This window comes from Xenopus laevis, chromosome 2L (assembly GCF_017654675.1).
Source record: "Xenopus laevis strain J_2021 chromosome 2L, Xenopus_laevis_v10.1, whole genome shotgun sequence".
NCBI classification, from domain to species: domain Eukaryota; kingdom Metazoa; phylum Chordata; class Amphibia; order Anura; family Pipidae; genus Xenopus; species Xenopus laevis.
Genome location: NC_054373.1, coordinates 131,782,042 through 131,802,767, shown reverse-complemented (window position 1 = coordinate 131,802,767; position 20,726 = coordinate 131,782,042). Strand labels below are relative to the sequence as shown.

Below are 20,726 nucleotides of genomic sequence, written 5' to 3'. Positions count from 1 at the left end.
GTCAGGGGCATAGCTTATAGCATTATCCACCACTGTTCCAGCCTGCGCAACTGTTTTTAATTGTGTGTGATTTTAGGGACATGGTCCCGCACGGCGTAGAGTCTCACACGCTGTGAGACAAACCACAACATACATTAAGCAATCTTTCTTATGTCTCTAAACTCCCTCCTTCTTTGATAGGCTTGATTGGAAGACCACGGAAGCCTTTCAGATCCTGAAAACTGTACCCAGCAGATCACCAAAGATCAGCTTTATGGTGAGCCTCTCTGATGTAGATGAAATGGAGTAAGGAACCTGGCATTCTTGCCCCCATCTCCACTATCATTTGCATTGTCTCTAGAACCCCTAGCGTCCATCTTGTTTATGGACTAAATACTAAGAAACCCACAGACTCATCTCCCAAGTCTGTAAGATATTTGAGGCTAATTGAGGAAGATAAAATGTATAAGATAATATACAGTGTAACTACCCCCTAAATGGCTTTCAAATTTGTTTGGTGAATGAGGTTGTGGAGAAGAGGGTTCCTTCAGTCACACTTGGTGGAATTGTCGAATGACTGACATTCTAAGAAATGGTTGCAGAGGTCTTAAATTGCAGGATACAAGCCTATCCAACTCCTTGTGGTTGTGCCAATTCACTCTATAAAGCCAGCACAAACCAGTCACATATTCTTACAACAGTAAGTCCCTTCTAGCAGTCAACTGCAAAAAACCAAACCTTTCCAGGAAAGAATTCTCGACGGTAAAAGTGAAATCAATTGCAACAGGAAATGATAAGGGAGTGGACTATCCACTCCATATTCTAATAGGGAGTATCCCAAAACACGTTAGGCTTGGTGGCCCAGCACGACTAGTCTGTTCTACTGAATAAACAACTGTGGTACGGAGTGCTGCTTAACTTTTTCTCTTTTGCATTCACCAAAACACATCTGAACAACACAAAACCCTTCTGTGGACAGACGAGATGCAGTTATAACTTTTTAGTTTAATATTTTTGTCTGAAGGCTTCCAGTAAAAAAAACAAAAATTAAAAAACACCATCCCCATAGTCGAACATGGAGGGGACGGTGTCTGCCAACTCTGCTGCACTAGTCTACATAGAACGAATCCAGGGGTGTGCAAGTCTCTCTGCCACAGCTAGGTTGGACGGCATAGATTAGTTTTCAGCACTAGGGAAGTAGGTCTTCACATAGTATATGTACAAACTCCAGGGACCTACATCCCTATTGCTGGAAACTTCCAAAGGAGAAACATTCAGGAGAAAGCTTGCCTTATAAGAGACTGAAAACTAAGCTATTGCTTCACTTCCGAAGATAGTGTGCCAGTAAATGCAGTTTGCAGACATCGTACCTAACACATGTGGCCTTTTATTTTGTTTGGAAGACCTAGTATAATTAATGTAGCAACATAGGTTGGCTACTAACTGTTGGCCCAAGGTTTTTTAAGGACAGGTGTTTACTTAAAAGCGAGTTTCGGCGACAAGTCATTCGTTTTGTCTTGCCATAGAGAAAAATGTAAAATCGCCAGCTTCTACACACACAATGCTATTTGAAATCGTCTGTAGTCCCAAAACGAATAAAAACCCTTTTTGGAGCAATTTATCAGAAATAGCACGGCTATTCAGAAGTATTGATCTGCGCTAGCAAAACACACAACGAGATTAGTAGACGTGATAGTATGCAAGTTCTTGTGTGCGGCATGTCATAAGTACGTAAAAACGTATGGACATAATTTCTAGGGCGACAATTTCAAATTCTTTGTTCCAGCGACCACACGCTCACTCATCATTCGCATACAAGTTACAGACAATACTCAAGCAACATTATGCTGCAGAAAATGCCTTTTTAAAAGCATTTCTTTGACACAGATAGGCTCATTGTGTAAGAGACATACCTGGTGGTTTAGTGGGGGGACAGCAGGGACGCCCGCCGGCTTGTGTGGGTTCTGTTAGGCCGCAGGCGCCGGATCGCGTGGGCGCACGTTAGGCCGACGAATCCCTAGGATCTCTGTGGTAATTAAAGGCGCAGGCGCGCTGACGTATGACGTCAGCGCGCAAAGGTGCGAAATTCAAATAATATTTAAAGCCCAGTCTGTCTGTTGGTAATTGCCCGTGATAGAACTTGTTTCTAGTGGTTCCTGAGCCTTGTGCATACGATCTGTTCTGTATCTAGTCTGTTTGATTACCCGTGTTTGACCCAGCCTGTTCCTGACTATTCTGCATTCTGTATCCTGCCCCATGCCTGCCTACGACAACTCTTCCTGCTTAACCCCTTGATTGACAACCCAGTTTGACCCTTGCCTGCCTGACGATTCTTGATATCTGCCTGCCTCGACCCAGCCTGTCTGACGATTCTCTTGCCTGCTCCATTTGTACCGTGACCTTTGGCACAAAAGACTCTGCTAACAGCCGTGCCCCTTTGCCAGCCAGAACATCTCGTCTTGCACCTCTCATTAAGTCCAGGTGGCACCCAAGTAAGCTGAGGGCTCCTCCCGAAGCCCAACGGTGGTCACACTACTGGTGAAGCCGAGCCAAGACCAGGGTGCTTGGCACTTGTTCTGGTATTGGGTGCTGGTCGTGACACATTGATCTTGTTAAAGAACATCCAGCCCATGTGGGCAGAGAAAGCACCGTGGTGCACTATGGGCAGGCATGTTTCAGGGGCTGCTGCCACCTGAGGCAGCAGCCCCAATGCCGCCGCCCCCCCTCCTACTCCGCTCTTCTAACTTCCAGCGTTGGAGCGGGTGGAGGAGGGGCCGCATTGCTAGTGCAGTGAGCGCTATTGCGCTGGCTGCACTAGAAGAGACAAATTTCCATTTTAAAAAATGGAAATTCGTCTCTTAAATTTACCAGAGGCGGCTTTTTGCCGCCCTTGGTATCTGGCTGCTCCGTGCTGCCTGAGGCAAGATTCTCACCTTGCCTCATGGCCAGAGCGGCCCTGACTATGGGATGCTTGGAAGCCAAAGTTGCCTTAAATCTTTGCTTGCAAAAAGACGATCGCTGATGACAAATCTCCCCGTGTGTCACTACCCTTAAGCAAAGAAATCTCTGTGGTCTCACCTACTTTACGACTCTTTATTTAATGTAAAAGCAAAAAAGACTAACAGAGAAGGTAAGAAGCTCTTAAAAGACAACTCTGAACCACGAAGACCTGACAAATACCATGGTTTATTTCTGTATTCTTTTAAAAGCCATTCATCTTAAATAAGAACCTAAACATTCACCAGACTGTCACTGTATAAAAATGTACAGTGGCTTTATTAACGTGCACATTCCATAAAGTTTACAGCTGCAAGATATGAGGCACACTCAGTATTGCACTTCATTAAATTTCAGGCCCAAACATAACCCAGAAGTTTAAATGAAACTGCTGTTGTAATGTAATAAATCTTATTACGGGACAAAACATTGATATCTTTAAGTATTATGTACAGCAATTGTTACAACGTTTATACCTGGATACATATACACCTTCCAAATACAATCCATTTCACTGCTGAGTGCACTGCAAATATCCACAGCAATGACAGTTTGATAGTCTGGAAGATAAGATAGCATATTCTTCTCTTTCCATAAGCTGCAGGTACACTTGTACTGGAATATTAAAAAGTCACTTCTCAGCTTGACACTGATGATATATAATATATGGGCATGATGAGTTGCCCCACGAGTGCTGTATATCTGAGCAGTCATTTGTAAATATTAGGTGCCCTACTGATGGCGCTATATGTTATGACCACATGCGTGCACCTCACAGATACCGATGTTTAAGAAAAATGTATTGTTTGCTTTGAACAGCATGGACTTTGTAACGGGAGCCTTCTTCCCCTTTATTCTTGTTCGCAGACTCACTTCAATGGTCCCCATCTTGACCGCAGGCTGTTGTCCAGAACCTGCCTGGCAATGTGGTGCAACAGACTGCACAAGCCTGTTTCTTAATTCACAAAAGAATGCAAATCTTGAACACCAATATGGCTGAATTTAAAACGTATGGGCGTTTCTACACACTCCACAGCCCAATGCAAATTCTTCTCCAGTGGGCGGATGGACCACGTGAAGAGGGCACTCGGTTCCTTCGAGCTGTTTGCCTTTTGGACCTGTAGGAGAAACAAAACCATTAGGAAATAAAGGAATATACTAAATAAAAGATTAATCAAAGGAGGAACTAAACAGATCAGTGTTTCAAACTGCATATACCTCCTTCTCTGCTATAAACTCTGCTAAAACTTTTCACCTCGGAGTTCCATGACCTGTATATAATCACAAGGCCGAACTCCTCGGTGACTTATAATATCCTTATATTTTACAATAGGTGGTACTTTATTCACTATATAATCAGCAATGGACAGTTTTACATCATTTCATTTTCATAAAATCCCAATATTGCCACTGCCACTAAGCTATTGCTTTTGCTTTGCAAGGCTTTTTGTTTCCAGTACTATGCTAATTAATTCTATGAAAGGTTAAAAACATTACAGTGACGTAAATAAAGTGTTTTACGGAGCATCTTGTATCAATGCGGTTTGAATTATCTGCTTGAAAAAGAACTAGAATCCTATCAGTTTCATTTCCACTCAAATGCTTCCCTTTACCTCAAGGGAAATACATAGTACACCTGGAGTGTGTTGCCATATCTAACCATTTAGAAGCATTTACTTTATTTTATAACTAAACCATAAAGTCAGCTTTTAGAACTTACCTGCAGGACAGTGAGGCAGTTCCTCTTTAGGTAAGCTTGTCATCCTTTGAAAGTCATCATGGCAAGCATTACAAAAATGTGTTGTTCCAAAGCAGAAAAACACAGCCACTGAGCAGCAGTAACGACATTTGTATTCAAGGAAATCTGTACCATGTTTTGGGCACATCTGTCAGGAATAGTGGAACAAATGCACACCGTGAATATGACAAAGGCATTAAAGGAGACATATGGCATAACTAAAAAGCCATCCTAATCTTGCAAGTATGAATAATATACAGTGCTGGTTTCATTTTGGGCTAAAAATGTATATTAAAAAAATGGCCTCTATATTGGAGCTCCCTATTGATCTGCTTCTATCTCTGTTTCAAATGAAGGAGGAAGGATTCCTAATGGTCCCTGCCAGAAGCACAGTAAGAGGGGGAGAGCCAATCACAGCCCTGCAGTCACACAAGCAAAGACAGGATTCAGTTCCCTGATAGCTGCTGATTGGTTCCTATTCTACTGAGTGCCACCAGGTCCCTTGCACAGCCTGGGAAAAGAGACAGCAGGAAGTGGAAGAGGTTGGTTTTTGCTGAAATTTTCAATAAATCAACCCGAAACACTACTTTTTTTTTTTTAAAGCACATTCCTTCTATATTTAAAAGCAAATAATACACTGGCACATTCTTGTTTTTCATACAATATGTCTCTTAAAATCTAGATCATGTATTTTTTGTCTGACTTTTTGTCCACTTTTATTTCTGCACGCATTGGTAGGAGACCAAATGTAATAGTAATCCCCTACTTACATTCCCCTCACTCCTCTGACTGTCAGCACTAGCTTAACTTATTCTGGCCACCCAAACTAAACCTGCATAGGACTTTCATTATTGGTCTCCTTAGAAACTCTAGGGCACTAGGCTGGGCTTTAGTTGCGACCCATAGATGTCAAACTATATAAAAATCTTTAAGTTACTAATGTTATAATTACTTTTGAAATGTTTTGTATTTAAATAAAAATTTTATAGGACGTTACCGGATAGAAAGATATATTAGTCAGATGAGGTAGATAAGTTATCTATGTAAGAGCAGTTACCTGAGCCCGGGACACATCTGAACAAGCGCCACAAATAAGTTCTCTGGGATCATAATCATCTCCTTGGCCGGCTTCTGCATCACACCGTGCTTCCCCACCAAAATAGGCCTTTGGAAAAAAAAAAAAGTAATTTTATTCAAATGCAAATATACTTTTCTACATTCCTCTTCTTCCATCAACATGGATGATAGAAATCCTCAAATACGAGGGCAGACATGGAATGTAACAAAATATGTTATCAGGAAGCAGTTGATTTTAAAAAGTTAGTGCATTGTGTTCGATATGAAAAGATAGGCTCCTACATGTTTGCTTACTACATACTGTGCACATGCTACTAGCCCTCTGATAGCAAAGACACGAGCTTGAAGCTCCTCTCAGCTCATAAAGTGTTAATAGCTGCTGGTACATTCGATAGGGAAAGTACCTTTTTGCACTTGTAGCAGACATAATAAGCATATCTGTTCATGGCATAGCTGGCTGGATCGTTGTAAAAACGGACTCCTGGTGTTGTAATGGCATCACTTTTGTGAAGTCCTTCATATTCCAGTCTCATTAATGCTTTCCTCCTCACGTCTTCATAAAGTTCTTTTATTGGATCAAGAAGATCTTTTAATACTGTGTGATTTATTTTGTTCTGCAAGAGTGAAAAAAATTAATCATTCCACCGCCTTCTTTCCCCACTTCACTTCCATACATGTAGTTCAGTACAACAGCCAATTTCTATCCAGTACCAATGTTTAACATAAGCAGATGCAAATAGGGTAACCACTCAACTACTTGAATTCACTCCAACTGGCCTTGTCATCTTTCCGTTTAAAAATACATATTAAAAAGTATGAGCTCCAGCAATGATTAACCAAAACAAAAAAACGTGTTACCACCTTTATTACTCATATAAATTATAGTTCTGTTATTTACCTTGCAAATAGGGCACGACATAAATCCAAATGTTATGCGTGGTCCAAGCCATCTATTTTCAAGGACTCGCCGGCAGCACTGCATATGGAATACATGGCTGCAATCCAGCTGCGGGGAGGAACAAAAAACATTTCTATAAAACATGCTATAAAATGCTACCAATTTACACATCATTCTGCTAACTGAGGAGTAACATCTGAGTTTGTGTTGCATGCATGGAACCAGATGAGATGATAAATGATGAAGCTACTTCTAGCACACTTTATTATATGTTTGTGTGTGTGTTAATTCACTGCTTGGTGCTAAATATATTACAGTCACCAGGTCCAGATTAAGGTTTTGTGCTTTTGTAAAGATCCCAAAATGTCTAATATCCCAATAGTTATAGCAGAGGGATTATCACTTACAACACAATATTTTACAGTGCTTGTATTTGGGGGGCATTTCTGCAAGATGCGGTGAGCTGCACTTATATGTTTATAAAGTACAACCAAACTAAAATGCATATCTTGAACAAGACTGCCTTCTCTGATCTAGTCTGTGATCTATTTATATACGAATATAAGCCAGTTGTTTGCATCCAACACAACTTTGCCTCCCTTCAGGAGCCCAATAAAAACTATTTATAAACAATATCCTTTTATTTGACACACAACTTTGCACGGTGGTTATTGTTTTATAAATGGTACTGATGCACAGTCCAACAGAAAACAGCTTTAAATGAAGTTTTCACCTTAAAATTGATTTTTTTTTATTTGCCTAAATCCTGCCTTTGTCAAATATTTAGCATATTATACAATAGTATATTAAAATGTATGAAACCTGGATAGCTGGTGCTGCTGAGAGGGCTTCGGTGAAACAGATCATGCACATATCATCGGCGTCCTGTTTCAGGCTGCTGGCATTTTTATCACACCCGTGCAAACATGGCAAACAGTGATCTTCATTCTTTACTCCACCGCAAGGATGTCCACAGGAATGAGTCTTACTACATGCAGTCTTGGCATGCTCCTATAACAGAAATATGTTGCATCAGAAGTCTAGCTATTTTTTAAAAAAAGGCAATCGTTTCAAACATCCCTAAAATCGAATGTATCTGCCAGTACAACTACTTTAGGTAGAGAATTCAACAACTGAGCAGCTCTTAAAGGAGTTGGTCACCTTCCAACACTTTTTTCAGTTCAGTTGGTCTCAGATTGTTCCCCAGAAACTGTGACGCTCCAAAGATTTATTTAAAAGCCTTTATTTGCGTCTCATGGCTTAATGATCTGGACAGTTACAACATTTCAAGTCACAAAGTGGCCCTTTATCAAGGTGCAGGGCCCCTGTAACCTCCTGATGGTGACCCTGTGTATGAATGTCCTAAGAGTGGGAGCATTGTGTCTCATGTGAGCCAGTGGGCGGACTTTAGCATTTGAAATAGCAGCTTTTTTTATATGGGATTATCAAATGACTACTAGTATAATTTTCTGTTAAAGGAGTGGTTCAAGGGGTGGTTCAACTTCAAACAACTAGTTGTTTTCAGATAGATCACCAGAAATAACTACTTTTTTCAATAACTTTCTACTTTCCATGTGTCACTGTTTTTCTAATACTGAAGTCTAAAGTGTAATTTTTCACCTTCTAAAGCAGCTCTGGGAGGGGGGGTCGCCGACCCTGTAAACTGTTCTAAATTGATACATTTAGTTGATACATTTGTTATCTTTGTCCCTGCTGAGCAGAATCTCTGGGTTTCATTACAGGCAGCTGTTAGCATTGATTCAATAGTTGCTAATACTCCAGAGATGCTGCTGAGAAATGGATCAACTCAATGTTGCAAAATTGTAACACTTCAGAATCTGCATCTGGATCACTGAGCTGCTAGACTTAAACATCAAAGACACAAACATTCAACTTTAAACTTAGATTTTGGAAAAACAATAAATAAAAAATGAAAAGCAATTGAAAAAAAAGTATTTCTGGGGAACAATCTGAAAACAATTGAACTGAAAAAAAGTGTTTAAAGGGGTTGTTCACCTTCCAAAAAACCCTGTACAGAAAATTTTTTTAAAGCTCCTGTAATTATGCATTGATAAGCTGCAGTGTTGTTTATTGCTGCCATGCAAATGTATATCAGTACCCAAGAACAATATCCACACATCCTAAATACATTGTTCAGAGTAAGAGGAACAAAGAATACAGACACCCCAAATACATTAAATTAAATCAGTGGGAATGTTACTCCCTTAATGTTTTATATATAGTAAGAGGCAATTGGTTCAGGCTGGAGTGTAAAAAATCCCAACTTGGCCAGTCTTTCCTCATAACAGAGAACTTCATACCATTTGTCAGCTTTTTTGGACTTTCTCTGATCCATAAATATTGATTTTAAGCACTAGAGATAAAAGCAGCACTGCATATTCTATACGACACCTTCCAGTGCTTTGTAATGGGGAAGAATGAGCCTCTGCTGCCATGAATCTATACTACTTTTAATATGAGAGAATACCTTGATGACTGGCATTGCTTGTACACACAGGTGTCATTCTTCATAAGGATTTGCCTAAGTCATAATGAAGGGTAGACGTGGCTTACATATTTTTAAATATAGATTCCAACCCTGATCTATTTAAGTCTGGGTCCATTCCTGACCACACATTTTCTGCCCCTGTTAGCTACCCTTTTATCCAGTCCATGTGCTCCCTGCTCTGCCTTTCCTGAGGATTTTTGGTGCTTTTTCAATGCCTTTCAATAGTAGTGAGACAAGTAAAAATCATGCAAATTCCTGACAGTGGGTTCTGGGCTGTTTTGCAGGTGGCCAGGAGGGGGAATTTCAGGGCAATGCAAACAAAATCCCGGTGTACTTACACGTTTGTAGAAGACTCACCTGACAGTCTGAATCTGAGCAAACGCTTCCCACAGCAGATAACTCTGTCCCATTTCTGGAGCCACAGAAGCGGCATGTTTCTGAGCTACTACTTGCAGGTTTACCTGAATAACAAAAAGAAATAACATGGCACACGATCTAGAAACTTTTAAGTGCGGACGGCAAGAATATTCACACCTGTGACCAATTTTTGGATCTTACAGTGATATTTTGTTTCCTGTAATAAATATGGATAATTCACAATGTGTTGGTTTTAACAGCTTTACAGTGTTGCAATAAAGCATTTATCATCGCACCTAGAAGTGCACCCAGTAAGTGTTGCTGTCATTTGCTTAATAATAAATGTATATCAGATCTAGGACTTAATTAACAGGCAAATCCACAGTTCAACTTAATTGTCGATCCCAGAAGTGAGGATTAAAAATAACACTTTTTTTAGGGCATCTGCTGCCTGAATTAGCAGCCACCATGACTCCCCCCTCCCCCCTGCACTTGTGTGGGAGCAAATCGATTAATGCAGAGAGAACTTTTACTATCTGCACTAAAATAATGACTTTCTGCTGCCCCTGGTAAAATGCTGCCTAGATGCAAAATTTCCTTTGTATTAAACTAAATGCTGAAAAGAAAAATGTCTTCTTCCAAAGTGATTCATTAAGACTAGCGGTGTACAAACCTGTACATGCATAATGTATGCACTTTTTTTTACCTGTCTGCTCTCTAAATTCAACCATTGCTTTCATGGTTTTGGAATCTGCAAGTGCCATCAACCAAAATAACTTTGTTCTTCCACAGCCCTCATGCAGATCGACTTTAATTGCTTCCTCCTCTTCTTTGAAGACCTAGTAAAATATATCAGATAAGATTAAAAAAAAGTTATATAGTAACGGGCCCCCTGGGAGAAAGCCCACCCTCAATTATTGCCTACATTCCCCCAATATTTACGATTGTACTATACAAGGGTCAATCCGACTACACAATCATAATAAATACATATCCCAAGATCAAAGGAAGCACACCTTGTGAAATTTTAACTTGCAGCTTCTTTAGGCTGTCATGGGTATAAATGCCAATACAGAAGAATTTATGTTTAAGGGTTAACAGGCAGCAATTAATGGTTCAGCAAGATCAAAATGCCCCAGGAGACACTGAGTTCTACTAAATCCCATCAGCGCACATTTTAGAGATGGTGATCTGGTAACACTTTCTAAAGATACACAAACAAATAATACTACCTGCCGCTGATGTGATTTTGTTCGTCGGTGGAGATGCAAAAAACGGTCACAGTCTGTGCACAGATTCCCACAAGCATTGCACAAAATGATCGCTGCAGTTTCACCATCATCATGATTATCACACATAGGCTGTTAAATCAATGGAATGATTGGAATGAAAGTTAGACTATTATTTTTTTTTGCTTGTTACTTTAAAGGGGTTGTTTACCTTTCAATTAACTTCTAGTATGAATTTGCAGTTGGTTTTCATTTTTATTATTTGTGGTTTTTGAGTTATTTAGCTTTTTTTAGTTCTCCAGTTTGCAATTTCAGCAATCTGGTTGCTAGGGTCCAAATTACCATGCACTGAGGCTGGATTATGTAAAGGAGAGAGCCTGAACAGAAAAATGAGTAATAAAAAGGAGCAATAGCAATAAATCTGTATCCTCACAGACCGTTTGATTTCTTAGATGGGGTCACTGACCACCATTTAAAATCTGCAAAGAGTTAGAAGAAGAAGGCAAATAATTGAAAAACCAAAACAAATAAATAATTAGGGATGCATTGAATCCAGGATTCCATTTGGGATTCAGGTTTTTTCAACAGGATTCGAATCTGAATTTGTGTATGCAAATTAAGGGCAGGAAGGGAAATCCCGTGACTTTTTGTAAAGGGAAGGGAAATCCCTTGACAAAACAAGGAAGTAAAATATTTTTTCCCCACTTTTTCCTTTTTCAAATTAGGATTCAGATTCGGTTTGGTATTCAGAATCTTTCACAAAGGATTCAGGGATTTGGCTGAATCCCAAATAGTGGATTTGGTGCATCCCTATAAATAATGAAGACCAATTGAAAAGTTGCTTAGTGGCCATTCTATAACATACTAAAAGTTAACTTAAAGGTCAACCACCCCTTTCAAACAACTGAATATTGTATCAGTCTATCTGGGGAAAAAAACAAAAAAAAAACAGCATACCATTTGCTTTTGCTGTCCATCTTTTCCCATCCATCGTCCAGAAGATAAGCGATCTACATGGTCTTGATCAAGAACACAGAGAGAAGCTACCGCCAGCCAGAGCTATTATAATTAGACACAATATTGATAACGTTAATTTATTTTTTAGCCCATTAGCTGTAAAATGTACAGAACTGGCAGACATCTCCAGGTTGATCTTTCATTATCATTTATCTGTGCCGTGTCTGCACAAGCAGTTCAATGCCAAAGATTATTGATATTTACTGCTTTTATAAAATTAATTTCCTAGAAATTACAGATCAAGGCTACGCTTGGTGCTACATCACCTCCAGTTGTGTTTTGGATTTAAGTTGCCCAGCCCCATAGCCAAAATGTATTAAATAAGATGTTCCCTTTGTATACAGAGGATCTCCACACACTGGTTTAGCAACTCATAAAAAGGAACATGGTAGAGGTGCAGGTGAATCCACCCAAAGAACTTCTAAGATAACCATCTTGAGAAAACCATTATTATGGTTAAACAGTCATGGAGGAGATTCATGGATGATGAGGAAGGCCCTGTCTACTTTCTTTTAAAGGAAAGGCAAAAAAATAAAATCCCATTTTACTTTCTTTAATGAAAAAGAAACCTATCTCCAATATACTTCAATTAAAAAATGTGTACCCTTTTTATAAGAAACATTAGTTTGCAACTGCTGCATGTAGAATTTTAAAATGAAAGTGTTTTATATGCATTTAAACAGTGTACTGCACTGCAGTGCTAAAATTGTGTTTGCCTCTGAAACACTACTATAGTTTATATGTATATAAACTGTTGTGTAGACGTGGATGCATAGCTGAATAGGGTAAATGAACTATAGTTTACATAGCAGATCAGATGTGTAGAATATGTTTGGAACTTATACGGGAAGGTAAATGTGCACCAAATGCCACTTATGTCTCCCCACAAAACTCTCATATAAAACAGGACATGATTTTGCCAAGAAATAGTTTGTCAGTAAAGGTATGGGATCCGTTATCTGGAAACACATTATCTAGAAAGCTCCAAATTATGGAAAAGTCATTTCCCACCAACTTTATTTTAATCAAATATAAATCCTTTGACTGCTGCTGGAGTATAGGGGAAACGATAGGCACGATCAGTGCTGCTCTGCATTCTGAAGGGCAGTGAAACAGAGAGGGGCTGTTATTTATGTGTTTATTTATTATTGAGGTTAACCGCAATTAGAACAAATCCCGCACTGCTTCCCTGTCCTTCGGAATGCAGAGCTGCGCTGATTTTCCCCTACTTTGATGGCAGAATTCATTTTTGAAATGCAGCAGGACTGCCACATCATAACTGGGATTTTATAGAGCATGGTTTAAAGAGCATTTGATATGCACATCAGGACTAGTTTGCCACAGAATATCTATAAGTCAATAAGGCAAAGGCTCACCCTAGTAGTAGCAATACATCGAACAGGGGATCGATATTCTTCCTCCATCTTTGTCAGTGCAATGATTGTCTCAGCGATTGCATTCTTTGTCACTCGAGACCAAGCCTCAGAAAGATGCCCCTGTAGCAGAGGCCATACAAATGGCACAGGAATTGGCAACAGTGTTTAAACAGATACATCAAATAGACTATTCATGTTTTTATATTAATAACAGCATCTAATTCTAGGGATACATACTTAGGAACAAACATATTGCAAGAAAACACCATTGGCTTGTCAGAATTGGTTTAGTTAGGAAAACAGAGACATAGATATCCAAATATTAACACTCCTTTTAAAGGGATACTGTCATGGGAAAACACGTTTTTTTCAAAATGCATCAGTTAACAGCCCTGCTCCAGCAGAATTCTGCACTGAAATCCATTTTTCAAAAGAGCAGACAGATTTTTTTATATTTAATTTTGAAATCTGACATGGGCCTAGAAATAGTCAGTTTCCCAGCTGACCCCAGTCATGTGACTTATGCTCTGATAAACTTCAGTCACTCTTTACTGCACTCTTTACTGCACTCCAGCTTATCACTCCACATAAACTAGAGTGATAGCACCCCCCCAGCAGCCTAACAAAAGAACAATGGGAAGGTAACAAGATAACAGCTACCTGGTAGATCTAAAAACAACACTCAATAGTAAAAGCCAAGTCCCACTGAGACTGATTCAGTTACATTAAGTAGGAGAAATAACAGCCTGCCAGAAAGTAGTTCCATCCTAAAATGCAGGCACAAGTCACATGACAGGGCAGCTGGGAAACTGACAATATGTCTAGCCCAGGGGTGTCCAAACTATTTCCACCAAGGGCCATATGCGGTAAAATACACAAACCACCGGGCCACTCACTCGAGGTGAAGAACGTAGGTACACTGTGCAGGTCCTCTCCATTTTTAATTGGCCTGCGTAGCACGGCAACATTTTTGGCCATGCCCATTTTTGTGGCCACACCCCCTGATTACCATGTTCATTTTACAAATTGTAAATAAGTAACACACATACAGACACACACATATAGTAACACACACACACACAGTGACACACACTAAGGTCTCCCTTGCCCAGCTGCAGCCTCCCTAAATCCACCCCTCCCCCAAGCTAAGCACGAAGCAGTTACTCACAGATCATCAGATGCACACACAGTTCCAGCACACAGGCAGGCCACCTCCTTGATGAACAGCATCGGGATCCAGTCCAGGGGGGATGGAGCCATGCTTCCACTTGTTTACGGGCGCCCCCCCTCCCCCTGCACTACACTAAACTCCAGTCACGGGGAAGGGAGGGCAGAGTTTAGGACTTCTAACATACTTCTCAGAGTCTCAGACAGTGAAGCACTGTAGGTTCCGACCCCCCAATGAAGTCGTGGTTAGAAACCTTTTTTTTCTGGCTGCCGAAAAACTTTTTTTTTTTTTAGTTTGGACACCCCTGGTCTAGGCCCATGTCAGATTTCAAAACTGAATTAAAAAAAATCTGTTTGCTCTTTTGAGAATTGGATTTCAGTGCAGAACTCTGCTGGAGCAGCACTATTAACTGATACGTTTTGAAAAAAACATGTTTTCCCATGACAGTATCCCTTTAAGTAAAACAAGCCTACTACCATGCCTAAAAAAGTTTTTTTTTTCTAAAATTATTGGTAGGTAAGGGAGCATATGTGTTCTGCAATCCTCTCATTATTGACTGTGCATGAAGTTACTCCTATAGAGCTATTTATTGTTTGTATGTTTATTAAAAGTTCGTAGTACAATCAAATATACAAGATTTGGAAAACAAAATGGAAACTTACGGCTGCCATGTCTTTGATTAATTTTATAATAATCTCAGCAATCTGAGTAGGAGTTGAGCCTTTCATCCACCAGTGGCTTTCACCTCTTCTGAGGTAGCTGTAGAGTAGATTCAATTTGTTAACAGACAGAAGCAAAGCAAGAAATTAAAAAAAGGCATCTATATTAGTGATCCCACCACGCTCAGGCCCTGGTTTAAGCGTTGAAGGCAAATCGTCAAAAGGTAGTTTCTTCCTTCCGCCCTCCCATTGACTGCCCTTGTTGTGGTTTTGAACAACTTCATCACTGATCCCATGTGTACATTCCTGGTCCTATACACTATATGGAACATTTTTCTTTCAACAAAAACCAAGGAACAATTTGGACTACTATTACCTATTTCTGAATTCCATGCATGGATTCCACAGTAAAAATATAAGACCAACTGAAAAGTTATATAAAGTATAAAAATATATTCTACAGTGTATAAAAAGATAACCCAAATGGTTAATGATAATAATCTTTGACACCAAATGTAATATTTGCACTTTATGTTCCCAGTCTTTGTTCTATAAACATGTTGTACAATGTAATGGTTGGTATTCAGCTAGCGTTCTACAGATACCTATGAATTAGAGAATTTAGTCTTCCAGTGACAAAACAAAAAGAACATATCTCCACTTGTTTAAGGAATGCAGCTAAAATAATCAATTGGCAGGTAACAAATGAAACAGCCTAGGACCAGCACAGCAAAATACTACAACTCTGCAAATACCTGGAGTTGAAGATCATTGGCAAAGTGACAGTGGTGACACCCTTTCCGGCGCTGGTTCCTGCAGTGCCTTTGATTGGAGTTCCTTTGGCCTTTAGTTGGACAGTCAGGGCCTTGGCAATACATCCTAGAAACATGTCCAATATGCCCATCTTATTCCAATCCCCTTTCTCTGTTGAGTGGATAATGTCGCTGATGTCAGCTGGTGGAAGAGACTTTACCCCGATAATACTTGCCAAACGAGAGGGAGTCACTTCAGGTAAAACACGACGCAGTAGTGAGGTTACCTACCATTAAAAAAAGGAAAGAATGGAATCATTTTGGCAAAGGTTTGAAAGCATTTTCTATGTATACAATAGCATATAATATGGTTGATAATACACAGGGGAAAGCACCATTGCTTGTTTGTTTCCTAATACATGTATGATAGAAAAAACAGTAGACTGACTTGTCTCTGTACTCTCGGAGAGGCAGTGTGAAGCAGGTGGAATAGGTCTTGAAGCAGAGTAAGCTGCTGTGCTAAATACTGCCTGCCAACGTTTGATCCACTCAGAGCAAGGACCATCGATAGCAGTTCAAAGCAGTAAGCATCAGAGGAGGCGTCTTCATCACTGGGCTGAGAGTTTGCATTTTCTTTGCTTGAGATTGCATGTTCCCACTCCTCACGGACACGCATGGCTTCCATCCTGATAGCTTGCACAATGTGGGCACAAACCTGTAGAGATGGGGGAACGTATGACTGAACAGCATCAAGAGAAACAGCATTGAACAGCAACATTGGTGCTACATATTAGTTTTGGTTTAGAAGCTTTATTGGGCAGGGGATGCTGGGAGTTATCATTAGTGCATGTAAAGGTATTCTTGCATATCTGTGGATAATTCAGTGTGGTCAAAAGGAACAGTATTTCCTGGCTGTCAAAATTGGCCAATTATATATTTATATTTCAGAGCTGTCATTTATGAACCAACCCAATGCAGCCTTTGCTGATTATTTCCTTACAAATGATCCCTACACGTTAAAGTCAATCCCTTGTCCTTGAAACATCTGTTTATGTATATATTTAATATTAGCTAGAAATTAATTAAGTCTTAATTTTAAAGGGGTGTCAGGGTCATCCCTTTTTTTAAGTTACAGCCATTAGAATATCACAAAAAATTCCATTGTTTAGTGAACTGTTATATGACCCATAAGTAAATTTTTTTTCACCAACACTGGGAAATTACCTGCTTCTGCAAATTGGTTAGTTTACTCCTGCTAAAGATAATGCCAACCATGTGCTCCTTCAGGTCAGCATCTGATGGCGCCTAGGAGCAAAGACAGAACATTTTATATTCGTTTTACTATGGTTTCACAAATGAAGGATGTTTTCACTATTGCATTTTCAAGTGTCATTGCATCTAGTGTAGTATCGCAAAAGTAATCAAATAAGTAACAAATGCATTCATTTATTACGGGCAAATTTATTACTGAATTAGAATCAGGGGATCTATGTTTACATGATTATGCTGCTGTGTTTTAACACTTCCAACTTAACATGGGGTGGGTTATTTACTCAAATCTCATTTTTTTACTGTTTAAAATATTTTATTTGATTTTCACAATAAACCATAAAGACAGTATGGCAACAAGTAGAATGCAGAAAAAGAAAATGTGCTGCAATTAATACAATGACACAAAATTTAAAACTTTCAATGAAGTAATATATAAAAGAAATGAACAAGAACTAACTAAAACAAACTAAACCAGTGGATACAAAGACAATCATAAAAGAAAGAAAGAAAGAAAGAAAGAAAGAAAGAAAAAGTCCATTGTTCTCGGAAGATGTCAAATACAAACCTGCAATCTAATGTACGATTTTTCAGACTTTTTTCCAGTATCTCTAAATTTTTTTTGGGCTTTTTGCCAGAAAAGCCCAAAATAGTAGAATTTTCGGAATAATTCCAGCGCAGACCACAGAAGCATAACAATAGGATAGGGACCTCTGCCATTGTCTTATACACAACCACGGCAGTTCTTAGATGTTTGAATTTTAAGAAAAAAAACATTTAAGTTTTGCCCCAAAAAGCCTGACCAGAGTTTAATAAATAACCCCCCTCATTGTTCAAAAAGTTATTCAGATTTTGACTGAATCCCAGACTAGTGGTCTAGCCTTTCTAGGTCTCCCCATTGTTGTTTCATAATGTTTTTTGCACTATTACTTTGGTTATTCCTTATCTCAATATTTCATTATACTGAATAAAAAGGTGGGAGGATTAAACGGCAGGTGAAGCTGGAGCATAGACGGGCAGATTAAAGATGTCGATATCGGTCCTTTAGACAGATTCGGAAGCTTATCTGCCCATGTGTGGGGGCTCCCAACAGGTCCCTCCAAAAATCGGCCAGATATTGGTCAAGTTTGATTTTTTTTTACGATCCAGGACTGCATTAGCTAGTTGGGGGGCTAGCATTGGCTAACGTTCAGATTCATCCGATATCACCCAGCCGTAGGCATATCGTGTTAAGATCCGCTCAATTGGCAACCTTGCCAAACGGGCGGATCTTATAGTGTAAGGCCACCTTAAAGGAGAAGGAAAGGTTAAAACGTATCAAGCTTTATCAGAAAGGTCTATATAAATGCACCAGCAAAACTTCAAAGTAATTCTCCTCTGTCAAAAGAAACAGCATTTCTTTCCTACGATTGTGTTTACATGGGCTTCTGTATCAAATTCCTGTTTTCAGCTTCGTCTCTCCCTCCCCCCTCCCTGCTGTAATCTGGGCCCAGAGCTATAAGTGAGCAGGGAGAGACTCAGGAAGGAAGTGATGTCACAGCAAGCAAATATGGCAGCTGCTATACTAAGCAAACAGAGACAGTGTCTAGAGCTGTATACTCAGGTTTGGTAAGGAATTCTAAAGAATAAAATTACGCTCTAGCTTGCACTATTGTGGCTAAACTATTGGCTATATACTGCCTTGGTAGCTTTCCTTGCCCTTTAAGTCTGAGGTTGATGTTTATAAGAAAGTGAAGCTTGGCAAGGAAGATGAGGTACTAAATGTCTGACTATTTTACAAGTAATGTTTAACAGGTGCATCCAGAGAATCTAGGAAGTGGATTTGCACTGGGTTTTTAATTAAAGAGGAAATATTATAATTATTCTATTAAAACATAGAATGGTCAGTATTATGTGATATAGAAAGTGCAATGTGGGAAGCCAAAGGCAACTACCTAGGTAAGAAAGAGGCAAATATGTAAAATCTAAATACATTATGGCTTGCAGATGGAAATAGAAAACTGTACCTTTTCTTCCCCTTCTGGTGAGGACAGCAATGCTTTTTCTTCCTGCTCAGGTGTTGGTTCTGCATCCCCAGAGATCAACTTGCCAAAGACCTAGACAAGGCAGGATTGTTTGCAGGTATGTATTATTAGGAAAACAACTATCCCTTCAAATAAATCACATTCTTTTCTATGTAGATCTTTCACAGACAGTAGTGATAAGGGTTTGTATGCTCCTTGCAGTACATTAATAGACAGAATTTCTCTTTACTTAGTTAAGCCTACATCTAAGATACCATTTTGCTAGAATGAAGTCAGCTACAATAATTGAACACTTTCTTCACCACTTATATGACAGCTCCTTCAAAAATCCATGGCAAATTAATAATTGCAAATTCATAAAGCTTCATATTTCTCTGCAACCAACCTGAGATGTAATAAGTCTAAACACCCGCAGTGTCTCTGATTCACAATTTCTTTGCTGCGCCACACTTGCAGATATCTGCCCAGGAATTTTGATAGCCTCGCCATCTTTCCAGCCAAGCACTTTCACCTGCCGCACTCGGAGTGTGTTCTCCGGACCCTTCAGCTCAATCTTTATGATGTGATTATCCACCCCCGGAAGTTCACTAGTGACCCATCCAATGTGTCGGGTATCCAAGTCAGCCTAGCAGAAAATATCTCAAATGAGTATAGTGAAGGGAAAGCAAGGATTACTCATTCTCTTTTATGTTACCATACACAGAATCAGACATCACCAGCTTCTTTAATCCAAAATAACAGACACAAACTATTTTAACAACTGCAATAATTACAATGATCCATTTGTGCTTACAAATTACACACAACGTAATCTGGTGTCTAAAACAGTCTGATAAATTGATTTTTTTCAATTTTTTCAAGTCAAAAACAAGAGATTCAAAATAAGGCTTCCACGACGAGAGGGAATTGCAAAGAAAAAGGATAAGATGATTTCCTTTACCTGTTTGATTCTGCATAGATCTTCCACTGTTTTTCCACACAGAAAAGTCATTGATGTCACCTTGTTCTATAAAAAATCCAAAAAGAATTTTAAACTGATTCAGTAGTAATGGTCTATAAGGTTTATTGATACATAACACTGCCATTTAATACAGTTAAAGACTGAATATGTTCAGTGTGCACAGAAAGATAAAATCTTAATATAGAATATAACAGGATTTCTTGACAAACTGGCAATCTGGGCAGCTAAGTGGCAAATGAGATTCAATGTTGATAAATGTAAAGTCATGCACCTGGGATGTAAAAATATGCAAGCCACGTATACCCTTAATGGGACTGCACTAGGCAAATCCATTATGGAAAAGGACCTTGGAGTCCTTGTAGATGATAAACTTGGCTGTAGCAAGCAATGCCAGTCAGCAGCATCAAGGGCAAATAAGGTCTTGAGCTGTATTAAAAGGGGCATAGAGTCACGGGAGGAGGGGGTCATTCTTCCACTGTATAGAGCACTTGTAAGGCCCCATCTAGAATATGCCATACAGTTTTGGTCTCCATCACTCAAACAGGACATTATTGTATTAGAGATGGTACAGAGAAGGGCAACTAAGCTGGTAAAAGGTATTGAAAATCTTAGCTATGAGAAAAGACTGGCCAAATTGGGGATGTTCACGCTGGAGAAGAGGCACTTAAGGGGTTATATGATGACTATGTATAAATATATAAGGGGATCATATAACA

At 39.4% G+C, this 20,726-nt stretch overlaps 1 protein-coding gene across 14 annotated transcripts in view; it reads right to left on the bottom strand.

Annotated features, from left to right (window-relative positions):
- Positions 1-3,146: 3,146 nt before the first annotated feature.
- mycbp2.L (MYC binding protein 2, E3 ubiquitin protein ligase L homeolog) overlaps positions 3,147-20,726 on the bottom strand; it is a 137,025-nt gene continuing 119,445 nt past the window's right edge. For all 14 annotated transcript variants that reach the window (XM_041582441.1, XM_041582438.1, XM_018247262.2 and 11 more), the window contains 18 exons: positions 19,990-20,055; positions 19,435-19,674; positions 19,032-19,121; positions 16,981-17,061; positions 16,205-16,471; positions 15,760-16,043; positions 15,008-15,104; positions 13,178-13,297; positions 11,742-11,843; positions 10,788-10,916; positions 10,262-10,394; positions 9,556-9,659; positions 7,512-7,700; positions 6,690-6,797; positions 6,196-6,405; positions 5,772-5,879; positions 4,697-4,862; positions 3,147-4,094 (listed from right to left, as the gene is read on the bottom strand). In XM_041582441.1, the coding sequence (XP_041438375.1) occupies positions 3,979-4,094; positions 4,697-4,862; positions 5,772-5,879; positions 6,196-6,405; positions 6,690-6,797; positions 7,512-7,700; positions 9,556-9,659; positions 10,262-10,394; positions 10,788-10,916; positions 11,742-11,843; positions 13,178-13,297; positions 15,008-15,104; positions 15,760-16,043; positions 16,205-16,471; positions 16,981-17,061; positions 19,032-19,121; positions 19,435-19,674; positions 19,990-20,055 (2,610 nt within the window). In that variant the 3' untranslated portion in view covers positions 3,147-3,978. The remainder of the gene's footprint in view (positions 4,095-4,696; positions 4,863-5,771; positions 5,880-6,195; positions 6,406-6,689; positions 6,798-7,511; positions 7,701-9,555; positions 9,660-10,261; positions 10,395-10,787; positions 10,917-11,741; positions 11,844-13,177; positions 13,298-15,007; positions 15,105-15,759; positions 16,044-16,204; positions 16,472-16,980; positions 17,062-19,031; positions 19,122-19,434; positions 19,675-19,989; positions 20,056-20,726) is intronic.